Here is a 21,682-nt window from a genome sequence, read left to right as displayed (position 1 = left end):
ATTATAATTGCAATGCTGTGCATCAGGGCTCCAGAACTTATTCATCTTCTAACTACAAGTCTGTATCCTTTGTCCAACATCTCAATTCCTCCATCCCCAGCCCTGGTAGCCACCACTCAATTCTGTTACTCCTTTTTTTTTTTTTTTTCAATATTTATTTATTTTTAGAGACAGAGTGTGAGCAGGGGAGGGACAGAGAGAGAGGGAGACACAGAATCCCAAGTAGGTTCCAGGCTCTGAGCTGTCAGCACAGAGCCCCACGCAGCACTTGAACTCACGAACTGTGAGATCATAACCTAAGCCGAAGTCAGGTGCTTAACCAACTGAGCCACCCAGGCACCCCTATTCTGTTATTCTTTATGTTTGTTCTAAAATCTGTTCCTTCCTGTCTTTTCCATCTCAGGAAACAGCACCTCAAATTCACCCATCAGTTACAGTCAGAAGTCACTTACTTTCAACCTATCTGTTAGGTTAGAATAAATCAATCAGGTTTTACTGATTACACTTCCAAAATTTTTTCTTAATCATCTAGATCTCCTACATCTCTACTGTCACCCTGGTGGTTCAGTTTACCTTAACATTTCACCTCAACTATTTAAAAAAGCTCCTAACTGATCTCCCAGCTTCTTCTCTCATCCTCTGCTATGCCTTCTCCTCAAAGGAATCAAAGCAATCTTTAAAAAACACGAATCACATCCTGTTTAAAATCTTTTTATTGCTCCCCATAATAAGTTCAACAAAAAACAAACACCTTTAACTTGTCCTAAAAGCTATGAATTAACTTGCTGTCCGTTCTCTAAATTCATTTCATGCCACTATCTCCCTTGCTTACCATAATCTAGTAACACTAGCCTGTTTTCAATTATTTTAACATACTAATTCTTTCCCACCTCATGTCCTAGAATATTCATCATCTCAACTCCTCACCAAGGTAATGCTTGTTTCAGGTTAACTCTCAATATTTAAGTTTTCAGAGAGGTATTCATGGATCTCCAAATTCAAAATCCACTATTTGACTACTATCTCTCATAGAACTCATTCATTTATTTATAGCAATACCCATTTATCTATATTACACACAAACACACACACACACACACACACACACACACACACACACACACACACATACTGAGCCAAGAACAGGTCTGTCTAGTTTATCACTAAGCCACTCCAAACACCAGGGACAGTGTCTGACACATAGCCTGTATTTAACAAACACTTCCTAAATAAGTGAATCATTGATGAATGAATGAGTGATCTCAGTTGTGACTCTAATCTCAAGACCCAAGAGAAAGCTTATTGCTCCACTTTTCTCCAAAACATCACTGCCTTGCCTGGGAAATTATCTTAAATGGTAGGCTTAAACATCAAGTGGTTGAAGGGTAATGGGCTCACTAATTACAAACAGGAAATGGACACAATTATGAAGGTTCCCCTCTGCAGGAGTTAAGAGTTTCAATATATGCATTAGGAATGCAAGCTCACAAATACCTAATGGTGCACGAAGACAAAATCTTCTGTCAAGCTTCATGGATGTAGGGAAGAGAAAAATTCATCAAACCACTTAATGAAATAGTGGGTTTAAGAGATATTTATGCTACCTATTCTTTTATATTCAAAAAACTATTTGAAGGGACTGATATCAAGTTTATCTATAGGAAGAAGCCAAGAAAAATATCACATAAGACAGTAATATATTGCAAGGTAGGATACGAGGGTTAGTAGTATTCTTACAAAATGTCTCTAATTGTTACTGATCAAGAGCTTCCATAAACTACAAAGAAAGCAGTGTGACAGGAATGATAATACAGTAAACACACTTTTACCCTGAAGGCATTTTAATGAGAAATTTACTGACCTTTACCCCATATTTTACTTTCCCGGCATAATGCTTTATAATGAAAGCAGGCTCCATCACAGCTGGAAATTCAATGTAAGAATTCTCTTCATGTTGATGCTTAAATTTATCTAGCAATGTTTGATTTGTAGCCTGTGGAAAGCTGAATTAAAAACAAAAGCAAAAATACTAAAGAAAGATGCAACAGTTAATAATCTTAAAAAAAAAAAAAAAAACCCTTATAATTACATTGCCATCTAACACATTTAGCAAATTACAAAGAGCAAATTATATTCTCTAATCTGATTCTTATAAACAAGCTAAAAAGTGAATGTAACAAGGATTGATGTTTTATAGATGAGGGATCAAAATTCATGATTTGCCCAAACTCACACTTGGCAAGTAGCAGAACTGAGAAATAAACTCAAGTCTTTAAACTTTTAGCTTAGGTTGCATTGTGTGACACTACCATTAAACTCACCAAATAAAACTCAAATGATCCACTGTTTGGGGCCAAGAACTTCCCAAAACAAAATGATCTCCCAGTTTTGATAGATCCTTTAAATCCATAAGTCATTTTCTGTTTTCCTATTTCTTGATATATAAATTAAGTAGCAATTTTCATACCTATACCAGTTACTATATAATTTTATACTATATCTATTATTATTTCAAATATACATCAATGGGTTTATACTCACTGATGAGCATTTCATATCTAGGGATCATTCAAATGATACCTATTAAAAATAATTACATGATAGGGGCACCTGGGTGGCTCAGTCGGTTAAGCGTCTGACTTTGGCTCAGGTCATGATCTTGCGGTTCATAAGTTCGTGAGTTCGTGAGTTCAAGCCCTGCATCAGGCTCTGTGCTGACAGTTCAGAGCCTGGAGCCTGCTTCAAATTCTGTGTCTCCCTCTCTCTCTGCCTCTCCCTCACTCGTACTCTCTCTCTCTCTTCTTTCAAAAATAAATAAACATTAAATTTAAAAAAAAAAAGAAAAAGAAATAAATACATGATAGCAAATACAAGAATATAAAAGTTCAGAAGAGGAAAAAATCACTAGTGATTGGAAATAATGGAAAGGTTTAACGAAGATACAGGAGGCAATTATGAGCTAAATGTTAAAGGTGGAGTTTCTTAATAAAGGAAATATCACTGACAAAACGGAAAAAGCAAGTATCTTCCAGAGAATAGTTTCATTTAATAGTAGCTGAAGTAATGAGAAATAATGTGACATGAGGTTGTAAAGATGATGAATACAAAATCTAATGTGTAAAAATGATTCCAAAATTATAACGAAAATAATTATGTAAATGTATTAAAATGAAGAAGGAGAATGGCCTTTGGTGTTAGTCATTGTTTAGATTACCAGTTCTGTCAGTGACCTTCAGTAAGCTTCAAGAACCAGCTAGCTTCCACAAATGAGTACAATGAGGTATCACAGTGTTAGCAGAATCAAATAAAACTAGTAAAAACATCTAACACTAGCTGGCATCCTATAGGAAGGACATAAATGTCACCTCATTTCTTAAGTTGCCAACACTGCCATTTTTCTATCCACCTAGGCCTGCTTTTGCATTCAATACCAACCCTTCCTCAAAACATCTCCACCATCCACCTCTTCCTGTCCATTCTAGAACTCTAAAGCCATTCTAGAATGAACTATAACTCTTACAATTTCAAACAGAGAGTACAGCAACAGCCTCTACAAGTGTCAGTGACTTTAAACTTTGTTTCAAGTCACCAAACCAAAATAACAAATTTTCCTAGAATACTGCTTTAATCATGTGCCTCCCCTACTCAGGAAAACTTATGGATCACCAAGGCAAAGAGACAGAATCCAAGCTCCTAACCCTAGACAAACTCAAACTCTGCAAACTTAATGCTTCGCTATCCACAGCACAGGATGCTTTTCTTCAGAAAGGATACTCACACCTCATGGTCTCTGGATAATCCCCTGGGTAATCAAAAAGCTTATGATTTTTTTCCTACTTTCAAATGGAGAAAAAATTTTTTCAAAGGAAAACATACATGAAAACAGTTTTTATTCCAAACAAGGAAAGATAGAAAGGGAAGCTCTCCATATTTCCTGCATTCAATACACACCTATGGATACACACTACAATATCAAGCAAAAGAGCTTGGAACAGAGACAAATATCATACATTATTGTGCATGTCAAAGCTCTTCCATCTAGTGTTCCCCAAAGGCTATCTGCCAGGATAGCCTTAGTGCCTCTCTGTGTCTTTAGCTTGCAAAAATACCAAGGGCTAGACCCCATTCCTGTGATTCTACTGAACTGACCCTAGGGTGGTGATGATCAGTACTACTTCCAAGTTCTCCAGGTAATTCTTATGGGCAGGCAAGACTCATGAAATGCTGTCCTAAATGAATGCTCTGATCTTAACTTCATTTTGTTAAGAGTCTGGGGTCGAAGTCTCAGATTCTGCATTTCTAACAAGCTTCAAGGTGCTGCGAGTCCTGCCATCAACAGATCACACTTTGAATACTGTAGGAAAGACTGGTAACACTCCTGACATCCTGCTCATACCTAACTTTGCTTATTCTACTCCTTCTTTCTAAACTTCGCACTGCATCCTTTACAATCAAGCTTAAATAACTTGCCCAGGTCAAACAGCCCAGAGATAGCAAGACAAAATTAAACAAGACTTCTGACTTCAAACCCATTCACCTAAAGCAGTAAAATAACACTGAATGAAGGAGAAACACCACTAAGGATAGATTTCAAGTTATACGCTCCCTATAGAACAAAACAGTTCTTAGAAGAAAACTACTTTATAAAGTGGTCCTCAAATAGCTCTTCTTAAATGTGACTGTTTTCAACCCATTTTGGCAGAGAGAAAACATTTCATGCCTTTGCATCTTCTGGGATGTTAACGCATAGAGACAAAGTGGTCCATTTACAAAAGGAGGTAAGAACAACAGGACTGATATAGGAATGAAGAAAATTATACTAGGGTTTATAAAAAAATTTTGTGGAGGACTGAATATAGAAGTATAGCTGAAGGGACAATTAAGAGGTTATTCAGTCCAGTCTCCCAACTACAGATGATGCAAAATAATTATGATTTGGGGAAATTTTATTACTTTATAAAGCAGCTGCTAATCAGCTCTACTGACTAGTAAGTTCTTCCTTACATTGAGCCAAAATCTGTCTCTCTGTAATTTCTGGCCACATGGCTTACACCCAGGAACTTTTGAGTAATGGCAAAGAGTTGACAGTCTCTTATTGGGTAATATTTATATCTATGGGAGGTAGCAACTGACCAGGAAAATACAGTCTTTGTAAAGTAAGATATGAACTCAAAATATTTTGAGTAAAGAATGATAGGCCAGGCAACAACCCTTTTCTCCCATGTTTTAATTATACACTATCTCAACTGCTACTTACAACCACCTTAAGATATATAGCACAAAGCATTATCATTTCTCATCATCATCTGCTTTTTACATGAAAAAAAAAACAATGACCAAGAACATTCAGAGATTTGCCAAAGGCAGTTAATAGAGATGGAATGCAACCTTGAAATTCTGACTGTACAGCCTGAGCATTATGAAGAAGCTTTATAGGACAATACTTAAAAGCACAAGCTAATTAGTTAGAAATATCTGGAGTATCTGAATCTCAAATCCATCATTTGATACCTGTAAAATCTTTTTCTAGAATTGCTTACACTTTGTTCTTTTTGTTATCATAAAATACCTCAAAAAAAGAACTCCATTTTAACATCAACCACAGTAGTTCTCAACACCGAATATCATAATCACCTATGAAGCTTTCCAAAATAAAATACACCAGAGGTAAGGTATGTGAGCACAGCTAAGAACCACTGACCTTACAATTTTATAAAAGATAGTATATGTTTCAGGACATATAGAGCAATACAAAAAACTTTTACGCAACTTTGGATATAAAATATTTTTGTGTTAATTGTATTTTAATTCATTTAAATTAATGGAAACAGACTAGTGATAAAGTAGGAAGATGTAACTGGTAACATTCTCCTTTTCAATTTATTTTGCAATCTGCTGTATTACTTTATATTTTTGGGTATCAATTCTTTTTTTTTTTTTTTTTTAATGTTTATCTTGAGAGAGAGAACACGTAGTTGCAGGAGAGAGGCAGAGACAGGAGGATAGAGAATCCCTAACAAGTTACACGCTCAGCCTGGAGGCTGACACAGGCTCAATCTAAAGACCATGAGATTGGTAGATAGCAATTCTGAATGTTTATGGCATATTAGTAGCGTAACCTACAACCTACCATACAAACCAGGGTATCTGTAAGTAAAAGTAGGCACCTTTAATAACTAAACTGGACAACAGGCATAAACTTCAGATTGTCCTATTCAAGCCTGATGATGTATAGTCATCCCACCTATGATAGTGAATTCCCAATATTTTAGATCTTAGTTCAATGGGTATAATGTTAAGCTAGACATCAGGTGACCTAATTACTAAACATTTTACTGAAGAGTGACAGAAAACTTAAATACTCCCCATCACTTCAGTTTCTCCAGTTCTAGATTTGCCATCTCATAAGATAATTTTACTTTAGATAATATCTTATAGAGCACTGAAAACACTGTGGAGGATGCTATATGAAGTTTTATTTCTGAAGCTTATATATAAGTTTGGTATGCTACACAGTGGTAAAAAGGATGCCAAACACTTGGCCTATATTGCTATTTACACTTGCACAGCTGTGACAGACATCACTAATCTATCATGATATTCTTTGCTGATAAACATGAAAACTACAAACATATCTTATATAAAACCCAATTCAGGAAGAGAAGAACATGGAAAACAACAAAAAATATGCTAACAAATTTAACGTCAAAGAAACTCAGTAGAAGAAATCTGGAAAAACTCAAGGAAAGAATGCATTCAATGCTGAAGTGCATCCAATTTTCCTAGAAACACACACACATAATAAAATGCATACAAGAGAAACTTTGGCACATTATTTCATTATGTAAGAAGAAAACTTCACAGTTAATAAAAAGACATGAAAATCCCAAATGGCCAACAGCAAAATTGAAAGAATCATACTCACTTGCTTTCTTCATCCAAAAGATGGAGTAGTCCTGTTGGTTTCTTGCTAATAAGATTGATGCAACAGGTATTATCAATATAATCTATATTATGCCAGCTGATACCTTCAGTTCTATACTCCTCCTAGGAAATAAATTCATAATTTATTCATCTCGCAGAAAATAATTGGTATATAATAAAGACTGGAAAGCTTTTGCCAGGCTTAAAAGAACTTTCTAAACTTTTCTTTTTTAAATTGCTAATCTACACAATAGAAGAATGTTTAATTTCGGTGGTATAAAACCTTCATACAGTCTATGTCTGTTTTCATTAAAACATACATGTAACCAAATTTTTTTGTTAGAATGCTATTTGTAATACCACTCAGGTGAAAATTTAGGGCTGAATTTGTTTTAGCCACCTTATCTGTGGACTGCACTAAGGAAAAATGCAAAATGAAGAAGCCTAATTTCTCCCACATTACCCTAAATCATCAAAAAGAACTGAGTATTTGTTGGATTATCAACAATGAATTTAATGAAGCAATGTCTGGGAAAAGAAAAAAAAACATCACCTACAGTGATCACTGATATCATCTGGAATTCATACACACTGTACTTTGGTAAAATAAAACCCTTGGTGGAGTTGGGGGGGGGGGGGAACTCCTACAATACGTTAAAAAAAAAGTTTCAAATTTCAAGACTTAAAAAAGTCAAAGCGCAGGCCTTGAGCAACTAAAACGATGTCATTAAGCCCCTATTGGTTTTAACTTTTTCTCTATACTGGGAAATATTTGCTTTTAAACTGTTTTTCAAAATGAGGCCCCCGAATAAGTTTCTACACAGCAGTATTTAGGCACCAAGGAAATACACTGTTAACATTCACACACTTCTCTGCAAATATGGTGGTTTTGCAAATTGGTGATTTTGTGATTTTTATCATTCTTTGGGTATTATTATTATTATTATTAACCTGTAAAGAAGAATGGTAGTGCATAAGTGATAGTTATGCTAATTGGGAAAGGCATATGCTTATGCTCACTTCAGCAGCACACATACTAAAATTCGAATGATACAGAGAAGATTAGCATGGCGCATGTGCAAGGATGACATGCAAATCTGAAAAGATAATTTATTATTTCCTTTTAATTAATAATTTCACAAGGAAGTAATTGCTAAATGAAGGTCACCCCTAAGGAGTTGTATGATTCTGTTTCTTCTCTTTTGTAGCATGGTTAACAAGCACACTACCTAACAGGAACATATGGATTCTTACACACATTAATAGCAGTCCAAAATCCTTCCCATCTCCTCTTCCCAATTACAATTCAGACGCCCTTGCCAAATTTAACCATTTTCCTAACTTTTCATACCACTGTTAAGATTCATATGTTTACAAATATAAATAGAACCATACAGGGGTGCCTAGATGGCTCAGTCAGTTAAGCATCCGACTTCGGCTCAGGTCATGACCTCATGGTTTGTGGGTTTAAGCCCTGCGTCAGGCTCTGTGCTGACAGCTCAGAGCCTGGAGCCTACTTTGGATTCTGTGTCTCCCTCTGTCTCTGCCACTCCCCTGCTTGTGCTCTCTCTCTCACTCTCTCAAAAATAAACATTAAAAAAAATTATTTAATTTCCTGGTTAACCCATTCATTTTTAGTAGGATGTTATCTAACCTCCATATATTGAGGGCTTTCCAAATCTTTTCTTGGGGTTGACTTCAAGTTTCATAGTGTTGTGATCTGAAAATATGCATGGTATAATCTCGATCTTTTTGTACCTGCGGAGGGCTGATTTGTGACCGAGTATGTGATCTTTTCTGGAGAATGTTCCATGTGCACTTGATAAGCATGTGTATTTTGCTGCTTTAGGATGAAATGTTCTCAGTATATCTGTTAAGTCCATCTGGTCCAGTGTGTCATCAAAGCCATTGTTTCCTTGTTTATTTTTGCTTAGATGATCTGTCCATTGTTGTAAGTGGGGTTTTAAAGTCTCCTACTTTAATGGTATTATCAGTAAGTTTGTTTATTTTTGTTACTAATTGATGTAAATACCTGGATGATCCCTAGTTGGGGACATAAATATTTACAACTGTTAGATCTTCCTGATGGAGGCACCCCATAATTATGATATAATGCCCTTCTCCATCTGTTACGGTCTTTGTTTTAAAATCTAGTTTGATATAAATATGGCTACTCCAGCTTTCTTTTGACATCCATTAACATGTAGCGTGATATATGGCTCTCCATCCCCTCACTTTGAATCTGTAGGTGTCTTTAGGTCTAAAGTGAGTCTCTTGTAAGTAGGATATAGATGGACCTTGATTTTTTTATCCATTCTGATACCCTGTCTTTTGATTGGCTGTAAAGTATTTACATACAATTTATTCACCCACTACACTACTGATAGACATTACAGTTATTTCTAGTTTTTAACCATTGTTAACATTTACGCACAAAACTTTTGGTATGTGTATATGCATTTTGAGAGTGAAAACACAGGCTTATAAACTACACATATATAACCTCAGCAGATACTGCCAAACAGCTTGCTAAAGCAGATGTACTAATTTATGTAACCACCACCTGTAAATGGGACTTTCCCCCATGCACAGTATCTCTAATACTTGTATTATCAGTCTGTTTCATTATAGTCATTCTGATGAATGCATAGGGGTATCTGACTGTGGTTTTCATTTTAATTCCCTGATAATAAGTGAAAAATCTTTTCTTATGTTTACAGTCAGTCCATTTGGATGTCCTCACATGCCTACATTCATAATAAAAAACTCTGAGGAAAACTCCCTTAGGAGATGCCTTAGGGGAAAGCATTCAGCCTATTTCCATTAAGTATAATATTAACTATAGGTTTTTGTAAATGCCCTCTACAATTAATTTGCTAAGGACTTTTTTTTAACATGAATGGTTATGTAATTTTATCAATTGATTTTTATACTTTTAGTGAGATCACCATAAGTTTTTTTTTCTTGTTTTGTTTATAGATGAATTAAATCAATTGATGATTAGATGTAACACACACCAGGAAAAAACTCCACTTAGTTCTATATTATCCTTTTGTGTATCTTGCTGGATTTCATTTGATAATATTTGTTTAAAATTTTTGAATCTATGTTTATGAGTGAAATTCACTTTAATTTCCACTTCTAATAATATCCTTGACAGATCTGGATCTGGACAGATCTTGGGCCCCTCAAACGCACTGTGAATTGTCTCTTTTTCTACTCCACAGAAGAATTTATGTCAAACTGATACTAATTTTTTCAGTATTGGCAGAATTTACTACTGGAGCCAATGTGGCTTACAATGTTCTTTATGGAAAGGCTTTCAATTACATATTGAAATTTTTTCATAGTTATAAGAATCAGATTTTGCATTTCTTCTGTGTCAGTTTTGAAATTTTTTTTTCATATCATTTGACAAGTCTACTTATGGACATAAAGTTGTTTAGTGTACCCTATTATCTTTTTAATGTGTGTAGGATCCATGGTGATGTCCTCTTTATAAACTGGAATTCTGATTATTTATATCCCTCTCTTTTTCTGTCACTCCCTTGGATGAATTTCTGAGGGTTTTTTTTTTAAACATTTTTAATGTTTTTATTTATTTTTGAGAGAGACAGAGTGCAAGCGGGGGAGGAGCAGTGAGAGGGAGACACGGAATCCGAAGCAGGCTTCAGGCTCTGAACTGTCAACACAGAGCCTGATGCAGGGCTCAAACCCATGAACCGTGAGATCACCACCTGAGCTGAAGTAGGACGCTTAACTGACTGAGCCACCCAGGCACCCCTCTGAGGGGTCTTAATTCATCATTTCAATATATTACTTTTGACTTTGTTGATCTTCCTCCATGGCATATTTGTTTTCACTCTTATTTAATAATTTCCTCTTTTATCTTTATTATTTCTTTATACTTTCCTTTGGTTTATACTTCCTTTATATCTTTTTCCAATTTGTTGGGAGGGGTACTTTTATCATCGCTCTTCAATCTTAAAATCTTCTAACAGCTATAAAATTTTCCTCTAAATACACCTTTGGTTACATCCCACAAGTTTTAGTATGCAACATGCTCACTCAGTTCAATATATTTTCTATTTTCTTCAACTTCTAGTCTATGCAGAAGGACGTTTCTTAATTTTTACCCATAAAAGTATTTTCCAGTTATCTTTTGGTTGTTGGTTTCGGGCATAATTTCTGTATGGTACTAAAATGTGTGTGATTTCAATCCCAAAACTTGACCTTTGTTATTATGGTCCAGTACAAGGACAGATTTTATACATTTTGTAAATTTGCAGTTAGTTAACTATACATGTCAAATAAGTATTTGCTTTAAAAATCTTCCATATCCAAAAGTAAAACAAAAATAAAAACAAAAAACGTTCTATATCCTTATTTGATACAGGCCCAAGTAAACTGGCATTCAAACCTAAAGGCAAGAAGGGCTGAGCACCCACAAAAGCATCTGCCACATCCTCTGGGTGCTTTAAATAGTCTATACCCTGACTGTTTTTTTCTTTTGTGTGCTTATTCTGTTAGCTATTCAGGAAGGTCTGTTACATGTTTCTTTTTTACTTTTAATTTTTGTTTTATATACTTTGAATTTATGTTATCAGTAACCTATAAATTTAGAATTGTATACTTCCTGATGAACTCGTCCTTTTGCATTATCAAATATTCTTTTTGATCTCCGGCAATGCTTAAAGCATGATATTAATATACTTACCTACTAGCTCTTTTTTGTTCAGGTTTATTAAAGCTTTTTCCATCCTTTTATTTTTAACTTTTTAATATGTTTATATTTAAAGAATCTCTCTTATAGGCAGCAATTTACCTTTGTTTTATATCTAGTATGACACTATTTCACTTCTACTTGGAGTAATAAATCCATGTATATTTAACACAATCACTGATAATTGTGGGATTAAATCAGCCATTTTACCATATGCTATCTGTCCTGCTTCTTTCTTCTTTCTTGCTTTCTTTTGGATTGCTGGAGTTTTTACTTGTTCCCTATATTAACTTGACAATTTTATATTCATTTATTATTTGGTGGTTATCCTAAAATCATAATACATATCTTTACTTAACAATGTTTAACAGAGGGAGAAAAAAAAATCTTCTATCCCTTGGCATTTAATGCCTGGCCCTCAACCCCTCACTGCCTCTCAGATTTTTTGTCTTTGGTTTACTATATGACTGTCTTTATACTTGCCATGCTTTGAATTCTTAGAGTTTTTCAAATGTGCACTTACTGGATTTTTTTTGTTTTTTGTTTTGAGTTTTGGAAAAATTCTCAACCATTATCTTTTCAAATATAGCACCTACCATATTCTCTCTTTCCTCACATACATCTTTCCAGAATTCCTCTTACACTTATGTTAAACCTTTTCACTGTACCCCATATGTCCCTTTTATTACTTGTATTTTATTTTTTCATCAGACTAGGTATCTTCTTCTGGCCTATCTTCCAAATCACTAACCTTTTCTTAAGCTATATCTAACTGTTAAAAACTATCATTATGTTCTTAATTTCACTCTCCCTTTTAGTTCTAGATTTTCCTAAACTTGGGATCTCTTTGTAGTTCTTCAATAAAAATATTGCTTTTAAAAAAAATTTCTTGAAACCATTATTACTTTAAAGATCATGTCGGATAACATCATTTCCTGGATCTCCTGTGGAATAATCTATTCATTCTCTTGTTTTTTATTCATGTTGGTTTCTCTCCTTGTATGTTTTTAAAAAAAGAATTCTCAGTTAAAAAAACTGAATTCTTATTCCTGTATATGAAAAATCATACAGATAATTTTAGCACTAGGATGATCTCTTCCTCCACTGGAGAGTGAATTTGCTCTTTGCACGTGGCTGAGAACATTAGGAATTCTATACTCTTTTAACCAAACTGGAACTAAGAATATCTTAAACTGGGCTTCAGTCCCTATGATGCATGATCTATTTCTGGTTTATCTTTACTTCTAAGACATAATCCTTAAGGTCTCAAGCATAAAGCCTGTAGGAATTACCAGGAGTATCTTCCTTGTTCTTAAATCTGAAGAAACTCTGTTCAGCTTCTCAGATTCTTAAGCTGGGCAGCCCTCTACCAGAATAGAAAAATATCTTTAGAGGCAAAGCTGTCCAAAAATGCTGGTCTCGTCTCTCTGGGTTTCCCTCTTGCAGATATAATAAGCCCTGTAGAATATCACTTATTTAAATGTAACTCAATGCCTTTAAATATATTTTGTTCATTTTTTTTAGGTGTTCTACAAAGGCAAATTTCCTAGTTTGATATCCCCAGAAGCGACAGAGATGAGAAAAACTCTCTAGATTATAAATTCCTCAGATAAGATCCCTGTGCTCTAAATTTGCTGTCTTCAGTGGCTAGCACAATGCATGACACACAACTGTTATTCAATTTAGTGATGAGCCAATGACTTCAAGGATAATTCTGAGCAAGTAATGGAAATAAGAGAAGAGTATTATAAATGACAACTGTAAGTATATTTTCAAATCACAGAAACTTTTTCTGGTCTCCTACTCCATATTATCTTTACATATAACTTGATTCAGAACTCAGAATCACACTCACACTACTTTAACTCAAGGATTACGTCCTTCCCTCCATTTCACTTCCACCAACCAGTCTATCTTAAACAGTTCAAATCCTCTGCTAAATATACTTCAAATAGCTCCTAATTTTCCAAAAGAAAAATTCCAATCTTCTCTGCATGACATATAAAGCTCACAAGTATATGACCCTTTATTTCATAAACTAATCTTCCTCCCTGTCTCTATCCTTATATCCTGTATTTTAGCTTACACTGAACTATTTTCAGTTCCTCTAAAGTGCCATGCTGTTTTATGCCTCACAGTTTTAAAGAGATTGTTACCTTTGTTTAAAATATCTTTTCCCCATTGACAATCTGGTAAACTCAATCTTCTATTCAAAACTATATTCCTGAATCACCCCTGGGAAATGTTTGTAGACTTTCATGAAGTTCTAATCAACTTCATCCTTTATATCACTACTTTAACCTTCTACCTTATTTACACACTTACCATCCTACAGGGCAGTTATTATACCTGTCTCCCATCCTATGTGTCCATACACAATTTTTAGACAAAATTTACTTCAGTACAGATGTTTACTCCCTAAGCTTATTTGATAGCTTTTTACTTCTATCCTCATTTTCAACAAATTTTATTTACTTAACTGATGTTGTATTCAATTGAATTTAACAAACAGTCACTGTGTACCCATCTTATTCTAGGTACCAATGATACACAAATCAACAAAACACTCAATATTTAATCTGCCTTAAATCTCTTATGGCCCAGCAAATCCATTTTAAGTGGAAAAACCTAAGAAGGGAGAGAAAGGAAGAATAAAATAGATGAGATGGCAAAGAGGTGTAAGGTCTCCAAACTTTCTATAAATTATAGCAAAAGTATACCCATTACACTAAATTACAGAAGGGAATATTAAAAATTGAAAGGAAAAAGCTGTATCTTTGAATCTAAATCTTCTGATCCATAATTCCACCACATTGCCCAAAACTATGATATTCAGAGTAGCAAATACATAAAGATCACCCCCAGCCAAGTAGTCCCAAAAACATTTTCCATGAACTGTGAGGCATGTTTTTACACATGTTTCTAGTCAAAGTATTTCTTGTGGCTCCTCCATGTCTAACCTACACTTCTAGAAAAGGTAAGAATAATTTCAATAATTGTGAGAGAATACCTTTTTTCTTCAAAAGCAATTTACTTACTCTTCTGTTTAATGATCCAGAGAGCAACTGACGCTTTGCTTTGTAAAATACAGCACACAGTCAACAAAACACATTTCTCTACCCCTCCAATACATATATCCATTTAAAAACTAATTTAGCATGATCTAGTAAAAAGAACACTAGACTGAGTCTAGTAGATCAATCCCAGCTCAGCTTTTTAAAAGCAAGAATTATAGAGCCAGAGTGTTAAGGTTTGAATACTAGGCTTAGGTATCATCTGCACAACTAGAATAAAAATAGTACCTGCCTGATAAATAGTAAGTACTACATAAATGTTAGCTAACATTGTAACAAATAATACTGTACTATCTTTTAACAGCTCCATCAGAGAGTCTAGCTAAAAGGTTGAATATGCTAAACATTTTAAGCACCATCAAGATGGCCAGGACTAGTGCTGCTTGTGCAACTGTCCTAACCCTTTAAGAAGGTAAATATGCTTAAAGCTAGGACCCAATGTAAAAAGCCTCAATGAAAGAAAGATTCTTTTTTTCTGTTTTGTAGACGTGTTGTCATCCTCTTGTCCATTTCATTTCTTCAGCATTTCAAAGTGAACCCTGCTTCTGCTTGTATCTTCCTATACAAACTGAAATTGTTGGCCACAACTCAACTCGTTACTAACTTGAAATCTGGCTTGGAGAAAGAGACCACGTTTTCTCTGACCCTGTATTTATTCTAAGTATTCTCAGGGAAACTGATGGATCGCACTTTCAACTCTAAATCAATTTGAGTGTTTCACAAGAAATATCTAGTTACCTATTTTGGTCTCTGTAAACTATCCCATTTCTCTGTATCCATACTCTAAATTGATTCAAGATTCTATTAATAAGCTCCTCCACCCCACAGATAAAGAAATAAGAGACCAAAGCAAGCAACTGCATTGAAACTAAGAGACCAAAGCAATCAAACAAGCATATTTAGCATTACACAAATTGACCAAGCACATGGCAACAATTAAAAATCAAGAGAAACCCAAACCAAACCAAACCAAACCCAAGCATCTTTATATTGAAAGGTATACTTAAGCAAGCACATATTATTGAATCTACTTGAGGTTTATAAAAAAAAATAGGAAACCCTGTATCATATGGCTCAAAAACTATGCTCTGAGTATTAATTTGCTGACACTTATGTGAAGACTGTAATATCTGCATGAAAGTACAAGACTTAAAATGCCTGTAACTATGACTCAAAAATGTTATGTGTATACACGTGAGTGAAGGTTAAGTGGTTAAGACAAGCATACATGCAATTTAGGTACTCACTTGCTCCAATTTAAAGATATGCTGATTGAAGTAGTGTTGTAAACGTTCATTAGCAAAATTAATACAGAACTGTTCAAAGCTATTATTTTCATAATCTTCAAACCCAAAAATATCAAGAACACCAATGGACAAAGTCTATAAAACAGGAAAAAAAATAATGCTCAAATTTATTTCATAAATAATATTCACAAAATAAGTAACAAAATGCTCAAAGTTCTTCTAGAGCAGTGGAGAGGAAATTCTGGGGGGCCAATGTTCAACCAAAATATTCCACAAAATAAAGGGCATCTTAGTTCTCTTTATCTTCATTTTTTTTCTTTTTATCCCCATTATAAAAATACATACAAAATTTTAACACATGTAATACATTGATTACTTTACAGAAATGCTTGAAGCAGGGTTAGTGACCTGTTACCTCAATCTCAGAAATTCCTAAACTCCAAGAGACAAGGAAATAGAAAGAACCACCAATGGGGAAGTAAAAAAATAACCTAAAGCTAGGCTGCTCGTGATTATTCATGTTTATGCAAAGAACACCATGCAAGTTCCACTATTTTGACTTCTAAAGCCTAACAGAATTCTGCTTCACAAACCAAACTAAGAAGTATGTTCATCAGCCTTGTGCAAACTAAAAATGAAGCTGGGTATCAGAATATGGTTTTTTCAAATTTTAGTTTTCATCAAAAAAATTATACAAGGTTCATGATGTTAAAAAGTTCTAAAAGGTTGTAACAAAAAATAGCAATCCCTTCTTCAATGTCAACTTCTGCTCCCTAAAATCCACACACTCAAATCTTTTAGCTATTTGGTATAAAATAGTAGAGTACAGTATACAAGTGCTCATTCATCTATGTCTTGATATTTTATTTCTACAAATTATATTCTAACTTCTTACTATGGATAATAGGGATTCAGCTCTAATGCCCCCAAACCAACATTTTTCTCACCACCTCACCTCATTCTTAAAATAGAGTTGCAAGACAATTTTGGTTAAATGAAAACAATTTTTCTCCACCACTGCTAAGAGAACCACTGGGCAAACTAATGTCATGAGTGATAAATAGTGAGAGATTTATTTAATTCTCCATTAAGAATATTTCCTTTGGGGTAACTGAGTGGCTCAGTCAGCTGAGTGTCCGACTCTTGATTTTGGCCCAGGTCATGATCCCAGGGTCATGGGATCGAGCCCTGCACTAGGCTCAGCGCTGAGCATGGAGCCTGCTTAAGATTCTCTGTCTTCCCCTCTGCCCCTCTCCCTTACTCATGCTCTCTCTCTCTCTCTTAAAAAAAAGTATTTTCTTTGATTCTAAGCCCTTATGAAAAACAGTGAAAGTAATGAACTTTAAAAATATGTCAATTTGGTAAATTAGATAACTATTACAATTAATTTTATGGCTGTGGGCTTACTCAAATCACAAAAAGTTAATATAAAAGCAATTACACATTTAAGACAGGAGAATTAAGTAATAAAGATGATATTTTTAATTACCCTGAATATGCAGACTATTCCATAAAGTTGCTGAGAAATAAAAATGGATTTAAAATAATTTAAATATCTAAAATCTACCATATTGAAAAATAAATTCCAAGGGCACCTGGCTGGCTCAGTTGGTGGAGCAGGTGACTCTTAATCTCAGGGTTGAGGTTGAGCCCACATTGGGTGTAGAGATTACTTAAAAATAAAATCTTAAAAAATACATAAATAAATAAATTCCAACCAGATAAATAACCTGAATATAAAAAATTAAATTCTAGAAGTATGAGAATAAATATTTTTATAATCTTGGGGTGAAAGATGCATTCTTATGTAAGAAAAATAAATACAACTCTGGAAAATAAGGGAAAAGAATGACAGAATTAACTGCACAAAAACTTAAAACATATGGGCCAGGGGCACCTAAGTGGTTCAGTCAGTTGTGCATCCGACTCTTGATTTTGGTTCATGTCATGATCTCAGGGTTGTGAGACTGAGTCCAGCATTGAACTCCTACCCTGGGTGTGGAGCCTGCTTAAGATTCTCTCCCTCCCCTTCTCTCCTTCTCCCTCTCCCTACCTCCTGGCCACTGGCTCTCTAAAAAGAAAAAAAAAAAAAATACAGGCCCAGATATATAACATAAATAAAACATAAAAGTTAAGAGAAAATATTTGTAATATGTATCAAACTATAAGTCTCTGCAATATCCACAATGACTCCAAAAAAGGAGTAACAAAAAGGCAAAATATATAATGAAATAATGAAAAAACATGAGAAGATGCTCAATTTTAATCTATCATTGAAAAAACAGACAATAAAATGGGATACTCCTCCTAATCAGATGCACAGATGAAATGACTGATAATATCCAATATGAGTAAAGGTGTAGGGAAACAGGCAGTTTCATACACTACCAGTGGAGTGTAGTCTTTTTTGAAAAGCAATTTAGCAGTAGCTACCAAAAATTGAAAATGTATATTCTTTAATCCAGCAATTTACTTTAAGGATTTTATCCTAGAGAAATGTGCACAAAGAATATTTGTTACACCATCATTTCTAACAATAAAAAAAGGCAACATTATTATGGGGAAATTTATGGTATACAGGTATACATACTATATAATATTACAAAGTTATTAAAAATAATAAGGTCCAGATATATTTCAAGACATACCAGGTAAAAAAATACAAGTTAGATACAATACAGATAGCATAATTCTATTTTTATGTTGAAAAGCAACTCTGTATAGTCTATATCCATAGAAATGTACATAAGAAAAAGGTCTGGAAAGACAACAGAACAGTAGTTTCCTTGAACAGGATTTATATGTCTATAAAAACAGACATAAAGAGGAAAGAGCAGGGAATACATATAAACACAGATTCTTACTTATTACTCTACATAATTCTGTGTTTTTAAATTTCATCTTTTAATTATTTTATTAAAATAGCTTTCCAAGAAAAATATATAATAATGTAGTGTATGTCTACCTTCGTATTTTGCTCCAAATCTTTACTATTCAGAAGTGCATGATTAATCCGAAAAACTATCCAGTCAAACAGGGCACTATATAAAGACTTAGCCATGGAGTTCCTCACTGTCACAGCCTGAAAAAAAAGAAAAAGGGTTGGAGAACAAATGAAAATGGCAATAATCTAAGATACTATAACAAAGTGTGTTTTTCTCTCGATCAATCAAGAAATATCCAAGAATTCTTATCCTGAATAAGAAATTTAATTTTCTGTCAACATAAATAGCCTATAATTGAAGTTTTCCATATACATATACTCATTTACCTAGTCCAACTCAGGTAAAGTAGACTAAAAGGTACAAGAAACAAAATATAGGTCAGTTCTAAACAGTTTTACTGAAAATTGGGGTATATATTTTATCTAGTAAAGAAGGTATTATAGGAAGTTTACAAACAAATGAACTTTGCCAGCTGAAGTGGGGAAGACTATTCCAAGCAGAGGAATAAATCTGTTGGAAAACAGGCATCAGTTATAGTTATCTGTGGAATCCTAGTCGGAGTCAGACTCTTAAAACATAATCAAAACAATGACATTCCGGGGCGCCTGGGTGGCGCAGTCGGTTAAGCGTCCGACTTCAGCCAGGTCACGATCTCGCGGTCCGTGAGTTCGAGCCCCGCGTCAGGCTCTGGGCTGATGGCTCAGAGCCTGGAGCCTGTTTCCGATTCTGTGTCTCCCTCTCTCTCTGCCCCTCCCCCCGTTCATGCTCTGTCTCTCTCTGTCCCAAAAATAAATAAACGTTGAAAAAAAAAAATTAAAAAAAAAAAAAAAAAACAATGACATTCCTAGTCGTCTTCAACTTGTCATCCATTTCAACCTTTAGGGTTTCTCCATCACCAGAGTAATGGTTTCATTATGGAGTAATACAATTTATATTTCCCCTCACTTCAAACTTTCCCCAGTTTATGGAAACCCTCTGTACTATCTGCTCAATTTTTCTGTAAGTCCAGAATTGTAAAAAAATAACATCTATTAGTTAAAAAAAAATTCAACATTTAGAAAGCACTACAGGCTAAAAAGGAAGGACACATATCATAGAGAATTGAGTCCTAGTAGTTAGAAGAATATAAGTCCTAATAACATATATTTGCTATCTAGGGACTTATTTTGAAGCTGAATCAGGTACATATTTATATATCTGTCCTAACCTTTAGAGGAAATAGAGAATAATGATTAAAAGCTAGGCTATCATCCAATCCCAGTTTCTCTACTTATTCTAGCTGTGTAACCTTGACCAAGATACTTGAAACTCTTAAGCTACAGCTTATGCATTTATAAAATGTAGACAATACTACAATCTACCACATGAAATGATGAATTAATTTCTCAGTTTTGGTGAATAAAAAAAGTTTCAAGTTTCTAGACCAAAAAATAACTACCTAAACCATTACCTGCAAAGAAAAGAAAAGATGGCTATCAAATTCTCTACCTTTAACACCAGAAACTTGAAAATACTTGGAAAACATTTATAAGTTCTGAAAGAAAAAGGACTGTGACCCTAGAATTCTATACTTAGGCAAGTTATCTTTAAAATTCAAAAAAATCAAATAGAATATACAGGGAGAATAACCATTCAATTTTTCCCAGAGTGCAAAATGAAGACAATCTGATCTAGCTTAGCAAAAGTAAAAAGTTTTATTTTTTTTAATGTTTATTTATTTTTGAGAGAGAGCACAAGTGAAGGAAGGGCGGGGGGGGGGGGGGGGCACAGAGGATCCAAAGTGGGCTCTGTTGCTGATAGCAGAGAGCCCAATGTGGGACTGAAACTTACAAACTGCGAGATAACCGACTGAGCCACCCAGGCACCCCAAAAGATTTAAAACTACATACACAAGCATAAATTGCAAAAACACAGAATAAGAAAACATATTAGCATAAAATATACAAATGGGTTGAATTTTTTAGTGAGAAGACAGACCTTCATATTAAATTAAAAACTACAACCCATCTACTTATGGTTTACATTAAACAACCACTATTTTTATAAAGTAACAGTCAGACAGAATCCAGATATACCAAATTATACCAACATAATACTTATTTATTTACCCCATAACTCCCAATATACTTTTAGCCCTTTTTCTCTGAAATGTGGTCCTTTCACAGCTTAATCTCAATAAACCCATATGCCAATTAACATTTTCCAACCCAAACAAGATCTCATCGAGTGTTTCCTATCTCAGTGAATGGTACCAATACTCTTACAGCTGGGTGAAGGAGAAAATTAGGATTTATCCTCAACATCTCCTTCTTTCTCCTTGCTTCCCATTAAGCAAATCACTACCAGATGCTGTTGATTTTACCATCTAAATTTCTTTCTTTTTAAATATCCATTTCTCCCTATCAATATATCACCATTTTAGACAAAGCAATAAACCTCTCTCTCCTCAACTCATCTTTCCACATTCACTCTTGTCCTCTGTGTTAGAATTCTAAAATGGTCCTCAAGATTCCCATCCCCTTGTGTACACATTCTGAATAACCCTCTCCTGTTAGGCATGGGCAGGACTGTAAATATGATGAATTTCACTCCAGTAACTATCTTGTTACACGACAAAGGGATTTAAAAGACATAATTATGGCCCAAAATCAGCTGATTTTTTTAATTAATCAAAGAAAGTATCCAGAGAAATCTCCTAAAAGAGACTGAGCCTTTCCATCTGAGATTCCCTTGCTGGCCTCTGAAGTAGCAAACTGCTATACTATATAC

The 21,682-nt window shown here is 34.4% G+C and overlaps 1 protein-coding gene and 1 non-coding gene across 2 annotated transcripts in view; one reads left to right on the top strand and one right to left on the bottom strand.

Moving 5' to 3' along the window:
* LOC115515708 (unconventional myosin-IXa-like) overlaps positions 1-21,682 on the bottom strand; it is a 210,074-nt gene that overhangs the window by 169,938 nt on the left and 18,454 nt on the right. Inside the window, exons 5-8 of the mRNA XM_030317786.1 lie at positions 18,934-19,050; positions 15,969-16,103; positions 6,926-7,047; positions 1,862-2,003 (exon numbers count right to left, since the gene is read on the bottom strand). Of these exons, the coding sequence (XP_030173646.1) occupies positions 1,862-2,003; positions 6,926-7,047; positions 15,969-16,103; positions 18,934-19,050 (516 nt within the window). The remainder of the gene's footprint in view (positions 1-1,861; positions 2,004-6,925; positions 7,048-15,968; positions 16,104-18,933; positions 19,051-21,682) is intronic.
* Positions 7,937-8,043, top strand: LOC115517344. The gene has a single exon (XR_003969808.1). It is a non-coding gene; the product is annotated as a U6 spliceosomal RNA (small nuclear RNA).

Source organism: Lynx canadensis, chromosome B3 (assembly GCF_007474595.2).
Source record: "Lynx canadensis isolate LIC74 chromosome B3, mLynCan4.pri.v2, whole genome shotgun sequence".
NCBI classification, from domain to species: domain Eukaryota; kingdom Metazoa; phylum Chordata; class Mammalia; order Carnivora; family Felidae; genus Lynx; species Lynx canadensis.
Note: the sequence above shows the minus strand (reverse complement) of the source record. Positions and strands in the feature narration are given on the sequence as shown.